We start from the raw sequence: 22,657 nt of genomic DNA, 5'->3' as shown, positions 1-22,657 counted from the left end.
AAGGCAAGGATGTCTACTCTCACCACTTCTATTCAACAGAGTACTGGAAGTCCTAGGCAGAGCAATTAGGTAAGGAAAAGAAAGAAGATGTATCCAAATCAGAAAGGAAAAAATAAAATCCCTGTGTGCAGACAACTTGATCTTCTATGTAGAAAACCCAAAAGATTCCATTAAAAAATCTCTTAGAATTAATAAAATAATGCAATAAAGTTGCAGGATACAAAGTCAACAAACAAAAATCAGTTGCTTTTCTGTATACTAACAAGAAACTGTCTGAAAAGAAAATTAGTGGGAATGCAAGCTGGTGCAGCCACTCTGGAAAACAGTATGGAGGTTCCTCAAAAAACTAAAAATAGAAATACCCTACGACCCAGCAGTTGCACTACTAGGCATTTATCCACAGAATACAGGTGTGCTATTTCGAAGTGACACATGCACCCCATGTTTATAGCAGCACTATCAACAATAGCCAAAGTATGGAAAGAGCCCAAATGTCCATCGATAGATGAATGGATAAAGAAAATGTGGTATATATATATATACATATATATATATATGTATATACATACATATATATATATACATACGTATATATATATATATGCATATATATACATATATATATACACACACACATATATATACATATATATACACACACACACACACATATATACATATATATGCATATATATACATATACACACACACACACACACAATGGAGTATTACTTGGCAATCAGAAAGAATGAAATCTTGCCATTTGCAACTATGTGGATGGAACTGGAGGGTATTATGATAAGTGAAATTAGTCAGAGAAAAACAAAAATCATGACTTCACTCATATGAGGACTTTAAGAGACAAAACAGATGAACATAAGGGAAGGTAAACAAAAATAATATAAAAACAGGGAGGGGGACAAAACAGAAGAGACTCATAAATATGGAGAACAAACTGAAGGTTACTGGAGGGGATGTGGGAGGGGGGTGGGCTAAATGGGTAAGGGGCATTAAGGAATCCACTCCTGAAATCATTGTTGCACTATATGCTAACTAATTTGGATGTAAATTTTAAAAAATAAAAAAATAAAAATACATAAAATTAGGAAAACAACTTCATTTATAATACCATGGAAAAGGATTAAATTGTCAGGAATAAACTTAACTAAGGTGGTGAAAGACTTGTATACTGAAAACTATAAAACACTGATGAAAGAAATTAAAGACACCAACAAATGAAAAATATCCTGTGTTCATGGATGGGAAGCGTTAATATTATTAAAATGTCCATACTGCCCAAAGCCGCCTATAGATTTAATGCAATCCCTATCAAAATCCCAATGGCATTTTTTTTTTTTTACAAAACAGAAAAACAATTCTACAACTCATACGAAACCACAAAAGACCACAAATAGCCAAATCAGTCCTGAGAAAGAAGAACAAGGCTAGGGACATCACACTTCCTGATTTCAAACTATATTACAAAGCTACCAAAATCAAAATAGTACAGTACCAGCATCGAGACACACACATAGACCAATGGAACAGAACAGAGCCCAGAAATAAATGCACACACACATAGCCAACAGATCTTTGACAAGGGTGCCAAGTATACACAATGGAAAAGGAGAATGTCTTCAACAAATGGTGCTGGGAAAACTGGATATTCAGATGCAAAAGAATGAAATTGAACCCTTCTACACCATGGCGAAAAATCAGCTGAAAATGGGTTAAAGACTCAAATGTAAGACCTGAAACCATAGAACTCCTAGAAGAAAATGTCGGGGGGGAAGTTCATAACAACAGTTTGTCGGTGACTTCATGGATATGACACTAAATGCACAGGCAACAAAAAACAAAATAGACAAGTGGAAGTACCTCAAAATCAAAAGCTTCTGCACAGCAAAAGCAACAGTCAACAGAGTTAAAAGACATAGTCTTTTTATTCATATCCTTAAGAAGAAGGCAACTGACAGTTAACCAGGAGGTACAGCAATTGGAATGAAGGTCGGTTTCTAGCCATTCCATAATTTAGATGGACATTAAGTCATAGCACAGTCTAAAAAAGTTTTTTTTTTTCAATTAGAAAAAAGCAAAGCTGTAAAACTCTGAGCCTGGAACTCGGGGGCAGGCTTGCAGCCATCTTCCCTGAGAAGTGCCATCCCTTTTCAGAACTGTCTTTTTCAGAACATTTGTGTCTTACGGCAAAAAGAAACATCACACGTCATAGTACCTTCCTGCTCTACTTGGCATAAAAGTTTAAGGTGGTCAATTTTACTCCTTTTCAGGGAATCAGTCACCAAATGCAAAGACTTTAAAAGCCTAAGCCTTAAATAAGAAACTGTTTTTCAATTTATAAAGTCATTTAGGAAATCTTGTACCAATGACTATTATGTTTATTCTAATGATGTTTAGAATGAGTAGTGGATATTTTGTTTTAAATCAATTATCAACTTAAGAAATTTCATATTATAAAGTTTTTGAAGAGCAGAGTAAGTTCCTGTCCCCTCAGGCATGTGTATCATCGTATGGAGAATTCAGAGGTGACCCATATTCTAACTTTCCACCCTTTTCACCCTGACATATGGGCCTTTGACCTCATTCTTGTCCTTTCCTGGTCACAAGGTGGCCATCCCACCTGCAACCCCATGTCTGCATTCAGAATGGAAATACGAGGCAAGAGCCCAAAGGCAAACACAAACAAGTAAACAGACAAATTTTCCCAGCAAGACTTTGCCTCTGTATTCAAAATAGGACATCCTCTTGTCTTCTTCTGTTTACATCCTGATGACCAGAACTGTGTCCGATGACCACCCTTGGGGGCAAGGAAGGATAGGACCTCGAGTATTTTCATCTAGGTCCCCTGGCAACTACTCAGAGTCCTGTTAATGAGGAAGCCTTGGGAAGCAGGTGCAGGGTGGTAACTGGCAGTCCCTGCCGCTCCGCTCCGCTTTCAGGCTGACTCACTGCTGTAGGAGGCAGCGTGAGGCTGGCCTGCAGACTGTCCCATTTTGCTTTGCAGGCCAACAGACTTCTAACCTATGAATCAGAATCCCTACAGATGGTGTCTTGGGACCCATTTTTTTTTAAGCACTGACCACTCTCCTCCTTCACCCGAGGACCTGAGGAGTCCTTTGCTACACCTCTCTAATCACCCTCCACCTGCATTTCCGCCGGCAGGTCAGCCACGGCCCAAAGTTTACATGCAGCATCTTGGGCTGTGCTGTGAGCCCGGCCGTTCATTTCTCCTTCACCAGCTACAACTTTGGGACCTGCTTCATCTACCAAGCTGGCATGCCCCCATACAAACAAACGCTGGTTGTCACCAACAAGGAAGAAACACCCATGAGGTAAGCAGACTTTCCAGAGCTTCCAGATGATTCTGTACCTCCTTGTGGGTTCTACAGCCTCCACATAGGTGAAGTCCTGCCAAAATAGAAAAAAGAAAGATTATGGGAAAAGTCAAACCCAGTTGGGCATGAATCCCGCATCTGCTTTCCCTACCACTAATACTGACACTTGGGTAGCCAGGAGCTGCTCTGCTGAAAATCTTGAAGTGAGGAGGGCAATGCCAGATGTAATGAAGGTGGAAACCGAGGCTTGGAGAATTAAAAAGTGACTTCCTCAGGCCATTACCTTGCAATAAATGACAGATATATACTGAGCCTAAGTCTTTTGATTAAAATCCGGCCTCTCTGCACCATCCCTATGTAGAATGTTCCAGTCCAGGTTTCTGGGCCTTATCCCAGACCTATCAAAACGGAATTTCCAGAGACCTGTGTTTCCTCAAAGCTCTTTCCTAAAGGAAGGAACTGTTACACATCTGTGCTATCCAATATGGCAACCTGTAAGTACATAAAATATGCCTGGTGCAACTAAGGGACTGAATTTTTCTTTTTTTAAGTTTCAATTCATTTGAATTTGAATTGCCACATGTGTCTAGTGGCTACCATATTGGAAAGCACAGGCCTAAGTTCAAATCCCAACTCTTCCCTAGCTGTGTGACCTGGGGCACATGGTCTAACCTCTCCTTTCCTGGAATGGGGGATAATAATAGCTCCTCCCCTACAAGGCTATTAGGAGGGTTAAATTAGTTCCTCTAGAGAGAGTACTTAGAATAGTGCCTGGACCATAGCAAATGCTCGGTTATGGTTATCCGCTGCTACTGCTACTGTTGCAGTGATGATAACTATTATCCTGAATGGTGAGTTACAAGAGTGTCATGTGATTTTAAATGCTAATTAAAAATCTTCCCTGCATGATTTAATTCAAGCTGAGTCCTGTGTGAAGGCATTAAGTTCTTTTTATTGGCCTAGCTGGACTCCTTCTCTAAATACCTGGAAGACAGACAAGAAAGTATTGTAATGGAGAGCCCTAGGGCCTTCCTACGCACAGGTTGACCAGAGTAGACATGATCTTTGAAGATCCCATGTGGTTGAGCAATTAGTGACAATAAGAATGGCTCACCTTTATGGACTGTCTCCTCTGTGCCCTGTGTAGTGACTGGCTTAGTCACTCTATTCCATTTAATGCTCAAAACAACTTTATGAGGTTGTTAATGCTCCAAACAACCCAGTTCTACAGATAAGGAAACAGAGGCCCAAATGAGCTAAGTAACTCTTCTAAGTTCTCACGGCTAGTTAGGGATAGAGTCTGGATCCAAACTCCTGTGTCTGAATCGGGAACACATACTCCTCTCCTCTGTGCTTCACCACCCAGTGACTTTAGGAAACACTTCCTTATAAGAGGGTACAAAGCCATGTGTGACCTTTTCAAGAAAGAGGATAAATAGAGTGAAAAGAACCTTGAGCGAAGGGCCATGAGACTTTGTGTTTGAGGCCAGGTTCTGCCAGAATCTCAGGTTGTGATTTGGGGTAAGTAACTTGATTATGCCCAGGAAAGTATGGGCTGGATCACTGCTGAGGTCCCTTCTTCCGTAGCTCCAGTGCAACAGGGCAGGAAAGCAGCTCACACAGACAAGGGGACAGAATCAGTCTTTCTGGGTGTCTTAAATGTGTTTTTTGACCTCCAGCACAAGCTGGTACTGGAGACCCTCTTACTTGGTAGACAAAATGGAAATACGTGGGCCTTCTAACTTACACACCTTCCTCCTGATTTTCTCTAGCTTAGACTGTCTATACACCAATACTGCATACCTCGAGGTGAACTTCCGTGTTGATGTGATAAAGCCAGGAAAGACACTGGAGATTCCAATCACCTTTTATCCTCGAGAAAGTATCAATTATCGAGAACTCATCCCCTTTGAAATCAATGGGCTCTCACAACAAGTAATTGAAATCAAAGGGAAAGGCACCGAGATGAAGGTACGAGACTGTTGGGGAGATCCTCAGCCATGGCAGCCATGCCTTTTTGCCCTCCCAGCCACCTTTGCCCCTCCCACTCTTCCCTCTCCACCTGTCCTGCCCCCAAGCTGCGTTGTCAGAGGCCAGCCAGTCCCACCCAAGGATGATCTGTCAAATCTGACTCGAGTGAACCATAGACCGTATTCAATACCAAACTTTACTATATCATAGGGTACAAGTAATCACAGGCATTGGAGAAACATCTTTTTCTTGGAAAAGTTTGAGACTGTCAGATGCACAATCCCAAACATGTCCTTCTCTCACATTAGGGCATGTTTTGTTTCCACGTTTAATAGACAAGATCTGTTTTGAATAGCAATTCGTTTTAGATATACACACAGACATACATTTCAATTGTGGAACATCTTTCTTTAATGCCACATTGATTGATATTCTTGAGCCAGGCGCAGATCCCAGGATTATATTTGATTGAGGGCATTTCTTCTAAGTAGGTGCTCCTAATGAAAGTCCTGCTGCTAATCCCTTTCTCCCCACTGTCTGGTAAACATGTAAGGTGTCTGTTTGGTTGGTATATTTGCATTTTAATAGGAGATTTTAGAAGACTAAAGGCCTTCCAAGATGCTCAGGAATGCATGGGACATTTCAGCAACTGAGAAGGTGGGAGGGGTGTGTTCCTGGCAGCCTTCCCATCAAGCTAGAGGAATGACAAGACATTGCCACCTGGTGTTGTCTGTACCCAAGCCAGAGATGGGGTCTCTTCTTTTTTTTTTTTTTTTTTTAATTTTTTTTTTTTTCCTTTTTTTTTTTTTTTTTTTTTTTTGGGACAGAGAGAGACAGAGCATGAACGGGGGAGGGGCAGAGAGAGAGGGAGACACAGAATCGGAAACAGGCTCCAGGCTCCGAGCCATCAGCCCAGAGCCTGACGCGGGGCTCGAACTCACGGACCGCGAGATCGTGACCTGGCTGAAGTCGGACGCTTAACCGACTGCGCCACCCAGGCGCCCCATGAGATGGGGTCTCTTCTGATATCACTGATCCGTTCACTTGTTCCTTCTGTCACTCACTCATTTTGCACCCATTTTGTGCTAGGTACTTTGGGGGAAATCTGGAAGGGACTTAAATGAGTTCTCTGACCTCCAGAAGCACAGGCTGCTGTTGGAGACTCTCACCTTTTTAGACACCATGGAAACATGCGGGCTGGATATAAAGAAAGTTGAGGGGCAGGGGGTGTGCCGTTTAGTAACTGCCTAAGTGGCTGCTGCTCGTTGTGTGTCCATGCCATCCTGAGGGTGAGGCCCAGCCTGACCTTGATCTATCCAGGCCAACATTTTGATCAGTGCCTTAGATGAGGACTTGGAAGCGTGTCTACTCTTCCACCTCTGCCTCCACCATTTTGTCTGTGTGGCCCTCATCTGTCCCTGTCCAGCCCACCCCACAGATCAGCAAGCCAGAGCAATCACAAAACACACGTTTGATTGGGTCACTCCATGCTTCGCTGGCCTCCCACTTGTCCCAGCTCAATCCCTGACCGCCTCCAAACTTGTCTTCTCAATGTGCCCCTCTCTCCCAGGCACAGGCCTTCCTGGGCCACTCCTCTGACTCAGGGCCTTGCCACAGGCTGTTGTCTCCCCCCGCACCCCCGGGTGGCCTCCAACCCCATGCCCACCCTGACTCAAACAGACTAGATGGCACCCTTCCTTTAGCTTCCAGGGTAAATATGCCTTCCCCAGGGAGGTGGCCCCAGAACCCCCAGCCAGCTCAGCCCCTGCAATATGTTCTCACAGGACCCTGAGCTTTTCCGTCATGTCTCCTCATCCAGTTGTGATTATGTAGTTGCGTAGTAAGCTGCTTAGTGGGTATTGTATGCACGTGTTTACCAGGTGAGTGAACGCCCATCCCATATGAAGAAGGCAGGACACTGACAGGAACGACCATTGCCTCACCAGGATAGGTGTATGATAATAGTTTTTTTCAAGGAACTGATGAACCCTCCCTCTCTCCTCTCTTTCTGGTTCCACAGATTTTAGTCTTAGATCCGGTCAATAGGATTGTAAAGTTGGGAGCTGTCCTGCCAGGACAGGTTGTGAAAAAAACGGTTTCCGTCATGAACAACAGCCACGCCCCACTCACTTTTAGCCAGACAGTCCTGTTCTCGATTCCAGAACTCCAGGAACCCCAGGTTGGTGCCCAGGGCTCCCAATGGGCTTCTTATGCTTCCCAGTGACATGGGTGACTAGATGACTGTGCTAGCAACACAAACAGCTCACACTTCTCGGGCATCTACCATGCACCAGGGCATTCTAAGAGCTTCCCCCGTGCTACCTCTGAGCATCTTCACAAAAACGGTATAGGGCTAGTACTGTTATTATTCTCATTTTACAGATAAGGACACCAAGGCATAGAGAGGCTGCATACCTCGAAAGGGCAACAGAATGAAAGAGAAAGGGATGGGATTTGGTAGATCTGGATTCTAATGAGTGTATATATCCTCATCGTTGGAAGCTTGAAAAATATGGAAAGACATAAAAACATTTTTGCCATAATCTCACACCCAGAAATAATCACTTGCAGACGACCACCTTCTTGCTGTATACCCACCCGGCAGAGAGACCGCAAGATCAAGCTTCTGGTGTCTCTTCTTACAAAGGCACCAGTCCCATTATGAGGATCCCACTCTTGTGACCTTATCTACCCCTAATTACCCCCTAAAGGCCTCAGCTCCAAATGCCACTCACATATGAATTGTCAGTCGGTGGAGTGGGGGACACAATTCAATCTGTAGCAAGGTGAACACAATGTTGACTGGTCTGATGGAGTTCAGTCTTTGGGGGTCACTGACATGGAAACAACTCCAGGTCAGCCTAGAAACTGCAGAGGCAGGGTGTGAATTGGGAGGGGCTGCTCAGAGGACAACAGGGGGCTGTGGGAGGCCTCATAGGGTGGGAGGTCTGTACTGGGTTTGTGGGATGGAAAGGTGTCTCCAGGCAGACAGGTCGGGGAGAGGTGTGCTGGCAGGCAGAGCTACGTGTGCTTGAGGGGGGTCTGTGCTTTTAGAAAGCTAGGTGCGATTGGGTAGGCAGGGGTGCTGTGGACCGTCCAGGGATTGCCAAATACAGAGAAACGGGCTGGGGAAGCTAGCCAGAGCAAGAGAGCCAGTGGCACCTCATCCCTGGGCCCATGGTGCTGGCCAAAGACAGAGGGCAGACTTGCTTCCGCTTCCTCCTTCATCCAAATCAAAATCCTCAGTGCCGCCGGGTCAGGGCCCCTGACCGTTGGGCTGAGCCACCTTTGCCTCTTGAGGTGACGCGTTACCTGTACTGGCACCAACACCGTGGTGTTTGGAGAGCTCACGGAGACTGCTGTCCCTGCGTGGTTTCCAGCCCACTGCTGCCACAGTCCACCTGCTGGTGACCACACAGCACCCTGCACCCCAGGAAACATGAGCCCGGAAGGAGCTTCGGCTTCCTGAAAGCTGATTTTGGTTGATTTCTACCAGGACAAAGGAGGCGGGGGGAGGGAAAACCATACGAATTTAAACAAGAGTTCTCAAGCTTTAGAAGACACGGGTCACTCAGGGCACTTTTGAAGATGTGAGCTCCAAGCTCTCTCAAAATTCAGTTGGAATGGGGCAGGGCCTGTGAATCTGCATTTTAAAGAACACAGTGGGAAGTGTGGTACAGGGAACCCAGGGAGCACTCCTTGGAAAAACATGGGAGCGCTAAGTGTTTTCTATTTCCTCTTATCTTACTATTTCCTGCACCAGAGAGGAGGGGTCATTTGCAAGGAGCTGGAGAGAAAAATTAACATTTATCGAATGGCTATTACATGCCACACATTTATATAGGTGATGTGAATCTTCACCATAGAGTAAGCCACAGAAAGTTTAAGTAACTTAGCAAAGATGACACAGCCGTCAGGAGAGAGCAGAGTGGGATTTGACCCCTGGGCTATTGCAGCCCTAACAGCAAGACCCAGAAATAGAAGCCTCAGATGGCCCCTGCCCTCAGCTGCTGAGTCTCATTGCTGTTTTGCCCAGGTCATCACCTTAATACCATCCTACAACATCACTCTGAAGCCCAAAGAGGTCTGTAAGCTGGAAGTCATCTTTGCCCCGAAGAAACGCATCCCTCCCTTCTCTGAGGAGGTGTTCATGGAATGCATGGGGCTTCTGCGTCCTCTCTTCCTCCTTAGCGGCTGTTGCCAGGCCCTGGAGATCTCCCTGGACCAGGAGCATCTCCCCTTCGGGCCAGTCGTGTATCAGACACAAGCCACGCGTCGCATCCTTATGTTGAACACGGGTGACGTGGGTGCAAGGTAGGAGAGTGGCATCCCCACCCAGGGCCGAACACAGCTCTCTTGACTCTGGATTTGCCCTGGATTCAGACTGGATATTTGTTTTACAAGTGTAGCCACTTTTTCTTTCTTTCCCCTCCCTTTCACAGCCCCTCCCCTCCCTCAAGAGTGGACGTGGCCCTGCTAGGGTGACTGCGGCTGCCAGGATTACAAAAATTAATGCAATAGAGAAGATTAGTTCGGTGCATGTTATACACCCTTTACATGGTTCCTTTTGCTTATTACCAAAACAATTCTATGGTTGATCCATTTTACAGACGAGACGACTGAGACTACTTTTCCAAAATCGTGCATCCAGCTAGAACTTACACTGTGCAAGTGCAGTGCTAAGCATTCTTACGTATAAGCTCCCATTTAATTACCCCAGACCCCTGAGAGGTAGTACTATATTGTCCTCATTTCACAGATGAAGGTGAGGCTCAAGGAGGTCAGGTGATTTACCGTATAAGCTCCCATTTAATTACCCCAGACCCCTGAGAGGTAGTACTGTATTGTCCTCATTTCACAGATGAAGGTGAGGCTCAAGGAGGTCAGGTGATTTACCTGAGGTCATATGGCTAAGAGGTGAGAAAGACGGGATTAGAACACAAGTATAACTCTGACTGCTCTCCTCTCCAGGCTCTTCCCTCTGGCTAGCAGGTGCCTGGCCCAGTCACGACTCGGGCATGCCACCATAACTGTGCAGACACCCCTCACCCAGACCTCAGTGTGGACAGTGCCCCGAGGGTGTGGCTGGAAGCACAGAGGGATGGCCCACAGAGGGATGACTAAGAGTGCCCCCAAGAACAGGTGGATCTCTCACCTGAAGGCATTGCCTCTGCCCTCCTGGATCTGACCTGAGAGGCAATGCAGGGGGTGCTTATAGCCATGGCCTTGGGAGGGTTCCAGTCCTAGCCCCGGCACTTCCTGGCTGTGTGATCTCGGATACACATGTGTTAGCGTGTTCATGTGCATGTTCCTCGACGAGTCACTTGCAGAATATAAGATAAGATGCGGCCACTTCCCACCCTGCTCAGGTCTGAGAGGCAGCCAAGCTGTCTTACCCAGAAGTGACCTAGCTCTTGACTCCATCCGCCTTTGCTGTGCCCACATCCCAGGGAGTATTCAAAGGGGTGAACCTCTCAGCTAAAAGCCTAGGCAAAGTCCCTTGATCTCAGCAGCATTAAGCACCCCCCAGGATACTAGTAAACTGTCTTTCTTGTCTCCTTTTGTCTTGGAAAAGGTTTAAATGGGATGTCAAAAAATTTGAGCCCCATTTTTCCATCAGCCCAGAAGAAGGCTACATCACTGCAGGAATGGAGGTCTCTTTTGAAGTGACCTACCATCCCACTGAGGTGGGCAAGGAGAGTCTCTATAAAAACTTGCTCTGCTTCATCCATGGAGGCAATCCTCTGAACCTCACCCTATCTGGAGTCTGCGTGGGACCACCTTCAGTAAGAGAGGTCAGTAGCTGCTGCCCACAGAAGGGCCAATGGCAAGAGTGGGCCCAGTAGGCACCACAATTGAATTCAGCTGGACCTTCTAGAAACAAGTGACTCTGTTCAAACAGTCCTCTGTGCCAACGTCAAACATTCAGACCTGCTCCCTCCCACCACAGGGCCTTTGCATATCCCCACTGCTGCAATATTCCTTTCCCCTCTTCATTTAATTAATTCCTATTCATTCTTCAGCTGTCAACTCAAGCATTACATTCTCAAGGAAGGTTGCCCTGACATATTTGGCTAGATCAAATTTTGTTACAAGCACTGTAAGTAAAGGGTAAACACTTTCCCCTTCTCTCTCATAAAAAAAAAAAAAAAAAGTTGGGAGTCAGGTTGTGGGCTTGAGTTAACCTTCTGCTAGCCTTGTCCCTAGAAACCTAACAGTAGACTCCATTCCACTTACGGTAAAAAATCACTTATGGTAAAAATGACACCTGATCTCCATCTCTATAATTTTGTTATTTCAAGAATCTTATGTAAATGGAATCACCCAGTGTGCTATGAACATGTATGTACAAATCTTGGCAAGAAAATATGCTTCCATTTTCTTGGGTAAATACCCAGATGGCTGGGGCACAAAGCAGGCATATATTTACTTTTAAAAGAACCTACTAAACTCTTTTCCAAAGTGGTTGTGTTATTTCCACTTGCATCTCATTTTGCCCACACTTGTTACCACCTGTTGTTTTAATTTTAGCCATTCTAATAAATATAAGGTGGTATCTCATTGTGGCTTTTAATTTGTGGTTCCCTAATGACTGATGACATTGAGAATCTTTTCAGGTATTTGTTTGCCATCCATATATCATCTTTGTTGAAGTATCCGTTTGAATTCTCTGTCCATATTTAATTGGGATGTTTGTTTTCTTATTATTGAGTTTTGAGAGCTCTTCATATATTCAGGGCACAAATTTTACATTTAGATCTTAATCTGTTTAGAGTTAATTTTTGTATGTAGCATAAGCTATGGATCAAAATTCATTTTATTTTATCATTTGTATGTGGATATTCAGTTGTTCTAGCACCATTTGTTGAAGATTATCCTTTCTCCACTGAAATGCCTCTGCACCTTGGTCAAAACTCATTTAACCACATACGTGCAGGTGTCTATTGCTGAATGCTGTCCTTGTCCACTGATCTATTTGACTCTTTTTACCAACAGTGCCACACCGTCCACACTGCTGAATTCAGTGGTCAGTTCTCAACTGTTGACCTGTTGATAGTATTTGATACCTTGAACAAGTCCCTTGAAGGAAGATGCTTCAAACACTTCACATGGTCCCTAGGATGCCACCCTCTCCTGGGTTTCCTCCTACCTTATTAGATGCTCCTTCTCATCTCCTCTTCTGATTTTTTTTAACACTGGAGTGTGTCAGTCAGGAATTGATTCTTAAATTTCTTCTTTTATCTAAAAACACTTAACTTCTTGATAATCTCATCCAGTTTCTTGGCCTTTAAAAAAAAACATTGCTATACTCCCAAATATGGATGCCAGCCTAAACCTTTCCTTGAATTCCTCATTTGTAAATTTCACTACCTACTTCAGATGTCTGTTTTCTTCCAGGTGGTAAATTTCACCTGCCAGGTACGCTCCAAGCACACGCAGACCATCATGCTTTCAAACCGCACCAACCAGACCTGGAACCTCCACCCCATCTTTGAGGGTGAGCACTGGGAGGGGCCAGAGTTCATCACCCTGGAGCCCCATCAGCAAAACAAGCCCTATGAGATTACCTACAGACCCCGCACCATGAACTTAGAGAACCGCAAACATCAGGTAGGCTGAGGCTCCCCCCCACCGCCCCCATTGATTTTCCTGTGGGGTTGGAGGGAGGAGTCATGCAAGAAGGGTGAGGAGAATCCCACGAATGATGTTGGAACAATGGGGAATAATGCAGATTATGGAGACCAAAACTTCCCTTGTTGCCTGTATTTTTTCATGTACAGGGGATTTTCTTGGAACAAGGGGCTCAGTTCTGAACAGAGTCCTGGACTAAGCATCAAGTAATTAATATTTAGCTTAATTGTACAAATAGCATCATCGCCACTGTAACAAAATTTTAAAAAGAAAAGAAGCCATAATCTTCCACCCTAAAGAAAGAGAATTTTTTCTTCTAAGCTGTATTTTTTTTAACTTTATTTATTTATTTTGAAAGAGAGAGAGTAGGGGAGGGGCAGAGAGAGAGACAGAATTGCAAGCAGGCTCCACCCTGTCAGTGCAGAGCTGGACGTGGGGCTCAATCTCACGAACCATGAGAGCATGAGCTGAGCCAAAATCAAAAGTTGGACACTTAACCAACTAAGCCACTCAGGTGCCTCTAAGCTTTACTTTCTTTTTAAGTAATCTCTACACCCAGGGTACGGTTGAACTCACAACCCCGCAATCAAGAATCAGATGCTCTACCGACTGAATCAGCCAGTCACCCCAAGAACTGTTTTCTCCTATCTTTACTACCAGTCCTTATTCAGATACAGTCATAGTTGCCATCATAGAATACCTAATTTTGCACTCAGTTTATTTTTACTTTACATTAGATCATGAATATTTTTCTGTTTAACTAGTCTTTGTGATGTAATCATGTTTAATGATGGCCTAATATTTCATGGAATGTAAGTTCCATAATTTATGTAATACTCCTCAGTTGTTGAATATTAAAGTTATTACTACCAGATTTTCATCATTATTATAAATGGTTCTAATGCGTGTGTGTGTGTGTGTGTGTGTGTGTGTGTAGCTTTTTCCTCCGAAGGGATTTTTAAGTTCGCTGGGGAAAGGTGACCCAGCTAGCTTTATCGATAGAGCATGAGACTTTTAAGTTGCCTGGGGTAGAGTTCCTGGTTCAAATACATATGAACATTTTTACGACTCTTAAAACATACTACCAAGGTTATTTCAAGAGTTATGCTTATGCAAGGGCCTCTATTAATCCTGTGTCACTACCACGCCTAAGAGGTACCTAATAAAGGACCTTCTGTGCCATTTTGACCACGTTTCTTCTTCTCCTTAGGGCACCCTCTTCTTCCCCCTCCCAGATGGGACTGGCTGGCTGTATATGCTGCATGGGACTTCTGAGCTCCCCAAAGCCGTGGCCAGTATCTACCGTGAAGTACCATGTAAGACACCCTATGTTGAACTCCTGCCAATAACCAACTGGCTTAATAAGCCCCAGAGGTGAGAGAGTGGGGCTAGTGGTTGGGATGGAGGAGATGGAGGGAGGACTTCTACTGTCTAGCCTGGCCCTTCCCATGGTCAGGGCCTCTAGAGACATTGAGGGGCTAAAAGAATCAGAGGCAAAGTTCCCAGATGTAACCAAGCATTGTCTGAACTCTAAGCTTCCAGACAGTCATTGCTATCTATGAATAACTGATAACTTAAGTCTCCTAGAACAGTGCCTGACGTAAAATAAGTGCTCAAATAAATGTTAGATGTTATTATTATTATCAAAATGATAATCATGATGGTTATTCTTGAGTTCTCTGTCTTATCACCTAAGCCACTGGCCAGAGAAGGATGTCCCTTGGATCTTATTTGCAGTGGGAGTAGAGTAGAATACAAGGGCTAGAGGAATTGACAACCAGCCTGGTCCCCTTCTTTTACAGAGAAGGAGCCAAAGCCTGGGAGAAGAAGCTTACTTACTGAAGGCCACCAGTTAGCATAGTGGATAAGGGCTCAGACCTAAGTTTGAATCCTAGTTGTACCAATAACTAGTCATGTGACCTGAACATGTTTACTTCTCTTGGCCTCTATTTCCTCATTAGTAAAATGGGGGTGATAATTATATGTGTCTCCTACAGACACTGTGAGGATTAAATGCCTCTAACACATTTGGAGCACTGACTCAGTAGCTGGCACATCACAGGTGTCGTCAATAAATGGTAGTTATTGTTATTGTTAGAGACAAAAGACCAGAACCCTGGACCCACGTGCTTATCATAAAATCAAGAGTAGAGATAGCACCTTTCCTTCTTTTCCTTGGGCAAATGGTTTCATTTTCTCTATCCTCTCTTCATGTGTTCCTGTGCTCCCCCAGATTCCGGGTCATCGTGGAAATGGTGAAACCAGAGAGGCCAGATCTAAGTGTCACCTTAAAAGGCCTTGATTACATTGATGTACTGTCTGGCTCCAAGAAAGATTACAGGCTGAACTTCTTTTCCCACAAGGAGGGACTCTACAGTGCAAAGGTATCCACGTGTTAAAGACATTTCCCTGGAACTCTGGAGGTTTGCCCCAAGGTTAATAATCCTGGTGTTAGGGAGTGAAGATGTCCTCCCACAGCCAGCCCATCCTTATCCTGCTGGGCTAACCAGTTAGAGACCTGACAAAGCTTTCAGGATTCCCAGCCTCTTGAAGATGAAGCCAGATGGCAGGGCCATCCATCCATCATGTAGACCCACAACAAGCCTTCAAGGCAACAGAATCGTAAAAATCCTTAAGCAGTAACACTGGGCCAGCAGTGTGGTGGCACTGGGCCACCAGACCACAATAATAAGAAAAGGTCCCCTTTCCTGAGTGATTATAGTGGCCAGCATTGTATTGAACATTTAGTACATATAGCTAGTAATGTCAGAGCCAGGATTCAACTCAGAGCCATTTGCTCCAAGACACCACAGGGTCGTTCACACATGAGGTGTTTCTCCTCATTCATTCATTAGCTCAGCAAGTACCTATAAGCATATATGCCACACTCTAAACTAAGTGCTGGCAACACAGCAATGATCAAAAATAGACGCAGTCCCCGTTTTCATCAAATGCACTGTCCAGTGAAAGGAGAAGGGCATTAACCAAATAATGGTACTATGAATGTATAATTACAAAACGAGATACATGCTTTGAAGAAAAGGAGTGTATATGGGTCAGTAGCTCACAGGAGAGATTAGGGCTGAAGATAACACATGGAAATTACTCATTTACAGACAGTATCAGAAGCTATGATGAAGGAAGGAATCAGCTAGGGAGATTTTAAAGTGAAAAAAGAAAGAACCTAGGAACCCATCTCCTACCTCCAGAAGAGATATTGGCAAAACTCACACAGTGGGATGTCATCCCCTCTCCTAAAATCACTGAGGTAGACTGCTCCACTCAGATCGCATTCACAGACTAACAGAGAACCTTAGAATCAAAGTATCATAAAACATCTGAAGAAAAAAAAAAGCCACCATAAGTAGAAACACCAGCTCAACAAAGGGGAACCCCTAAGATAAAAGAGTCATTAAAGCAAACAGAATATTTTTAGTGAACATTATTAATACCCTCAAAGGAATAAAGGAAGATAATCATACCCATGAAAAAGGACAGGCTATTGTGGAAGACAATCAGAGACCCTAAAAATTAAAAAATTGAATACTTTTAATGGAAAACCTTAGAGGAAGGCTGAATAGTATAATGAACTCTGAGGAAGAGATTACTAGTAAGTTAGAAGATAGAGCTGATTTAGCACATGAGCACAAAGAAATGGCAAGAGTGGAAGGAAACAATAAGCGCTGAAGAGGGTGTGGAGAAGTTGGGTCCCTCATACATTGCTGGTGGGAGTGCAAATGGCGCAGCTGCTGTGGAAAACAGTCTGGCAATTCCTTAGATGGTTAAACATGGAGTTACCGTGTGACTCAGCAATTTCACTCCTAGGTATATACTCAGGATAAATGAAAATATATGTCCAAACAAGAACCTGTACATAAATGTTCATAGCAGCATTATTCATAAGAACCAAAAAATAGAACCAAACAAAACAAACCAAATGTCATCAACCCAAATGGACAAATATAATGGAATATTTTTTGGCAATAAAAAGAAATGGAAATGAAGTGCTAATACATGCAACACATCAATGAACCTTGAAGGAATTATGATAGCTAAACAAAGCCATCACAACTGGCCGCATATTGTATGATTTCATTCATATGAAATGTCCAGAATAGGCGGATCTATAGAAAGAGAAAGTAAATTAGTGGCGATGGGTTAGGAGGAAATGGGGAATGATTGGTAATGGGTGCAGGGTTTCTTTTTGGGGTGATAAAAATGTTCTAAAATTGATTGTGGTGATATTTGCACCACTTTGTGAATGTACTAAAACCCACTAAGTTATACACTTTAATTGGGTGAATTATATGTTATGTGAATTGCGTGTCAATAAAGCTGTTTCAAAAAAAGAAAGGAAGTATGACACAGAAAATATACATCAAAAAGTTCTAATAGCTATCTACTAAGAGCTCCCAAAACAGGAAAGCAAGATAATAGGAGGAAGAAAATACTCTTCAAAATAATTGAAGAAAAACTTCCAGGGGCATCAGGGTGGCTCAGTCGGTTAAGCGTCCGACTTCGGCTCAGGTCATGATCTCGTGCTTCATGAGTTCTAGACCCTCATTGGACTCTGTGCTGACAGCTCAGAGCCTGGAGCCTGCTTTGGATTCTGTGTCTCCTTCTCTCTCTGCCCCTCCCTAGCTCTCTCTCTCTCTCTCTCTCTCTCTGCCTCAAAAATAAATAAACATTAAAAAAAACTTCCAGAACTGTTTGAGAAAGACTAAGTCTTCTAATTGAAGGGACCCACCAACTTTCCAAATAGGGTGAATGAAAAAAAGACTCACATCTAAATAGGTGAGACCAAAATTGTAGAAAACTGGGATAAAAAAGAAAATCCTAAATGATTCTAAAGAAAGTAAAAGGAAATAATCACAATAACATCAGGTTTCTCATGGCAACACTGAATACAAGAAGCAATGGAGTAAGCTATTCATATGATTTAGAGTGTTTTCAATCTAGAACCTTTTCCAAACAAAACTATTACAAGGGCAAAATAAAGACATTTTTAAACTTGCAAGGACTCAAAATAACCTACCCATATATATAATCCCTGTTTGAAAGAAGCACCACAAAATAATAAGTTTTTAAATTAGCAAAATTTTAAAAATAAGTAAATGAATTCAAGAAGAAAACAAAAGGTTATAATGAACAAAGACTCAAAATTCTATTGATAGGTAATTTCAAATAATTGCTGAAAAGCAATCTGAAGTGAATATTTCATATGACCTCAATATAGGAAATAGCAAGGGGAGAAATAAAATAATGCAAGGAAATTTTTTTCTCATTTAGTGGGAAGAAAACAGGGAAATGAAAGATACTTGTTTCTTCATCAAGAAAGGTAGGGCACGAATAGAGATGGCCATAAACTGTAGCTGTAAAGAGAAAAATATATGTAAATATATGTTTTAAAGTGTTAACTAAAAATAACAGGGAACTCAGATCACAGATCTCTTTACAATAATAAGTATTAGGGGCTCCTGGATGGCTCAGTCAGTTAGGCATCCGACTTTGGCTCAGGTCATGATTTCGCAATATCTGTGAGTTTGAGCCCCACATTGGGCTCTGTGCTGACAGCCTGGAACCTGCTTTGGATTCTATGTCTCCCTCTCTCTCTGCACCTCCCCCCAAAAAAGTAAGTAAACATTTAAAAAATAATGATAAGTATTCAAATTAACAATACAAAAGTTTTTTTAAAAAAGTCAAAAGCGCTTCTGACGACGATGGAGTAACTACTACTGCCACCATAAACAACCATAAAACTGAACAAAATATCAGAGGCAACCCTTCTCAGGCATTGGACAACAGTAGCACAATACCGCAATCCCTCAAAGAGAAGAAAAGCTAATGAGATGAATCTCCACAATTATCCTGGCTCTCTGCCAAGGGACAATTTCTTGACTGCAATGCAGTGAGCTAGAATCTAAGCAAAGCACAACAGCCCCAGTGAGCTGACGATACAGAAATTAAAATTTGGTGCAGTTGAAATAGCTGGTCTCTAAAAGGTAGGAGTGGGGCAATGCATCAAGTGGCAGGATGTCAGGGGGAAGGGAGACAAAAGTGTGTGTGGGAATTCCCTTCAAAGTCTTTGGCTGACAGTTGTACTGCACATGCACAAGGTGAGACTACATGAGATTTATCAGAGAGCAGCTTCTAAAAGAGATTGATAAAGGAACAAAGATACGTTGATCAGTGCCCAGGGAACATTGGAGGTTTGGCTCAGCCAGAGTGGAGAGATTACATTAACATCTCATTAACATCCTAGGAACCCAGTTGAAATACCAGAAAGGCCAGAAGAAAGGACCATGCCCTTATAATAAGTCCTTTTAGGCCCTTAGAAAGCCTAAAACTAAACCGCAACAAGATCTGTAGGAAGGACAAAATTTGGAGACTGAATCCTACCAAGTTGGAAGGTCTCGAAAAACACCTTGAGCTTTGTATAGGTCTGCTCTAACAAAGCACAAAACCAAACCTACACAAGCTTATCAGTCAATAATTGAACTGCCTCCTAGAATAAAATCAACACTCTCACATGGAAGGTAACAGAATCCAGAATCTCTACAATGATTATCAACAATGTCCAGTACATAAACAAAAATTACTAGACTTGTAAGGAAGGAGAGGAATGTAACCAATAGTCAAGAAAAATACAGGCAATGAAAACGGACTCCAAAATGGGCCAGATATTGCATTTAGCAGACGAAGACTTCAAAGCAGCTTTTATAAACATGATCAGAAATAAAAGAAAATATTTCAAATAATTAGACAGATAAGGAATCTCAGCAAAGAAATGGAAACTATATTTTAAAAAAAGGAGCTGAACAGATATTTGAGAATAGAAAACTACAATAAACTGAAATGAAAATTTCACTGGATGTGCTTAACAGCAGATTGGAGATGTGAAGATTCAGTGAACTTAAGACAAATCAATAGAACATTTCTAATCTGAATGATAAAGAGAAAAAAGATTGAATAAAAAGAACCAGAGCTTCAGGAACCTGTGGGAAAGTATAAAAATTTTTAATTCATAGGTAATGTGAGTCCTAGAAGAGAAGAAAGTGAGTATGGAGCAGAAAACTATTTGAAAAAAAATTGCTGAAATTTCTCTGATTTGATTAAAAAACATTACAGATCCAAGAAACTTGGCAAACCTCAAGCAGGAGAAATACAAAGAAAACCATGAGATACAAGAAAACCATGTCTGTGTACATCATAGTAAAACTGCTGAAAACCAAAGAGAAAGAGAAAAGCTTAAGACAACCAGATACAAAAGATCTAAAATAGGGGAAAACAGTAAAAAGACTTCTGACTTCTCTTCAGTTATAATGGAAGCCATCTGCAAAATGCTAAGTTCTATCAACCTAGAATCTTTATTCACTGGAAACATCCTTTAAAATGGAGATATTTTCAGAGAAAACATGAGAGAATTCACTGCCAGCAGACTTGCATTAGAAAACAACACATTGATAGGTATTCTTTGGCCTGAAGAAAAATTATACCAGTTAGCAATTTGGGTCTAATGGAAGGAAAGAGAGCCCTAAAAATCTAAAAATGGTAAATAAGTACACACACACACACACACACACACACACACACACACACAGCTTCTAAGAACTTTCTAAAAACGACAACTGACAGTTTATAGCAAATATGATAACACTGTTAGGTGGGTGTTCTTATGTGTGTAGAAGTAAAAGATATGACAACAAAAGCACAGAAGATAGAGTGGTTAGGTCAATAAAATTATACTTTAGTAAGGTTAGCGCATTTGCCAAATTGGAAGTGTGCATAAGGAGCATGAAGGGTCAGTTATAAAGTGGGAAGTGATAAAATACTACTCAAAATAAATTTCACAAGTTAAAAATTCATATTGTCAGCTGTAGAACAACCACTAAAAATCTATAATTAAAAAATATAGCTAAGAAGCCAGTAGAGGAAATAAAATACATTACAAAAGATTGCATGTCGAGCCAAAAGGAAACAGGAAAGGAATAACAGAGAAACAAAATAAGTAAGTAAATAAGTAAATAAATAAATAAGACAAATGGAAAATAACCAACAAGAAGGCAGACTTCAACCTAAACATAGAAAGAATTATTTTAGGGCACCTGGGTGGTTTGGTCAGTTGAGCATCCAACTTCGACTCAGGCATGATCTCACAGTTTGAGTTCCAGCCCTGCATGGGGCTTGCTGCTGTCAGCACAGAGCCTGCTAAGGAATCTCTCTTTCTCTCTCTCTCTGCCCCTCCCCTGTTCACACTATCTCAAAAATAAATAAACATTAAAAAAAGAATTATTTTAAATGTAAAAGACTGAACACTCCAATTAAAAGACAGGGTGCCAGAAGCACTCTAAAGCTAAAGACAGGAAGAAGTTGAAAGTAAAATCAGATCCATAAAGAACTATTACCATATACTAGTAATAATATAAACAACTCAAAGTATTAAAAAGGGCAAAAGACTCCAATAGACTCTATCTCACAGAAGTAATGTGTGAATGACCAATAAGCACATGAGAAGATGCCCAACATCATCAGTCACCTGGGAAACAAGCAGAAAAAGGTGAGCAGCTTACCATATCAACTGCAGGAGTGAGGAGACAATGTACTGCAGTCACAAGTGTGGGCTCTGGAGTCAGATCAACTTGGTTCAAATCCTGGCTCTGACACTTCTCTCTACATGTGACCTTGGCAAGATAACTTAACCTTGCTAAACTTCAGTTTCTTTGGCTTTAAAAAACAAAAACAAACAAACAGTGAGGGGAATAATAATGTTGCCTACAAATTGTTTAACTAAGTACTTCTAGTGCCTGGCACACAGTAATCATTCACTAAATGTTAGATGCCGTCATTATTACTATTAGTATTATTGTCTATTCCAGCAGCAATGGGCATAGGAAGGAGAAAGGGTGGCTGGTAGGGATTCAGACAGGGTGGGAGTGCCCGTGTCAGCCTGGCACCCATGCTGTATGTACCCAGGCAATGCTAATAGAGAGAAGGAACTCAAGACAGCTGAAGACCCTCCACTAACCCCTCTCCTCTGCTTTCTTCCTCCCCCTCTCCCCGCGAACCCAGGTGATCTTCCGAAACGAGGTGACCAATGAGTTTTTATACTACATGGTGGGTTTCAGGGTCATCCCTTCAGGCGTCATCAAAACCATTGAGATGGTGAGCCCCGTCCGGCAGAGCACATCAGCCTCCATCAAGGTGGAGAACCCTCTGCCCTATACAGTGACCTTCTCCATGGAATGCAGGGTCCCTGACATCAGCCTGCCCTCCCAGTTTGTGGTGCCTGCCAACTCTGAGGTATGACCCTGGCTACCAGGGGCTCCCTGATATCTGTGATAGAGGCATCCCTGAAGCTGGGCCAGCCCCAGGAGTGGGAAGGCAGGGGACGGTGCATCAATCACACTCCTGATCTGTCCTCTCCCCTTCTGCCCTTTGGTTCAGACATGTAAAAGGGACTTACTAATCATGAACACTTGCCTCTGTTATACACTTGTTTGCTTTGTTCAAACTGAAAACATTTTTGGTTTTTGCTAATTATAAAGGTAACGTAGTATATACGTGGTGAAGAGGGAAGCAAGGGACAGTAGTGTATCGAGTGAACAGCAGGCGCTCTCGTTTATATGCTTGCTTGTGCACAGACCCGCTTCAGGAAAGACACATAACCTGTGACTGCTGAGAAGACGTGCCCTGGAATTCTG

The 22,657-nt window shown here is 42.7% G+C and overlaps 1 protein-coding gene across 1 annotated transcript in view; it reads left to right on the top strand.

Moving 5' to 3' along the window:
• LOC125917342 (hydrocephalus-inducing protein homolog) overlaps positions 1-22,429 on the top strand; it is a gene marked incomplete at its 5' end in the record, with an annotated part of 107,951 nt that extends 85,522 nt beyond the window's left edge. Inside the window, 9 exons of the mRNA XM_049623571.1 lie at positions 3,181-3,350; positions 5,126-5,324; positions 7,345-7,503; positions 9,361-9,638; positions 10,900-11,119; positions 12,723-12,935; positions 14,167-14,330; positions 15,190-15,340; positions 22,026-22,429. Of these exons, the coding sequence (XP_049479528.1) occupies positions 3,181-3,350; positions 5,126-5,324; positions 7,345-7,503; positions 9,361-9,638; positions 10,900-11,119; positions 12,723-12,935; positions 14,167-14,330; positions 15,190-15,340; positions 22,026-22,262 (1,791 nt within the window). The remainder of the gene's footprint in view (positions 1-3,180; positions 3,351-5,125; positions 5,325-7,344; positions 7,504-9,360; positions 9,639-10,899; positions 11,120-12,722; positions 12,936-14,166; positions 14,331-15,189; positions 15,341-22,025) is intronic.
• Positions 22,430-22,657: the final 228 nt, after the last annotated feature.

This window comes from Panthera uncia, unplaced genomic scaffold, assembly GCF_023721935.1.
Source record: "Panthera uncia isolate 11264 unplaced genomic scaffold, Puncia_PCG_1.0 HiC_scaffold_173, whole genome shotgun sequence".
Classification (NCBI taxonomy): Eukaryota; Metazoa; Chordata; class Mammalia; order Carnivora; family Felidae; genus Panthera; species Panthera uncia.
Note: the sequence above shows the minus strand (reverse complement) of the source record. Positions and strands in the feature narration are given on the sequence as shown.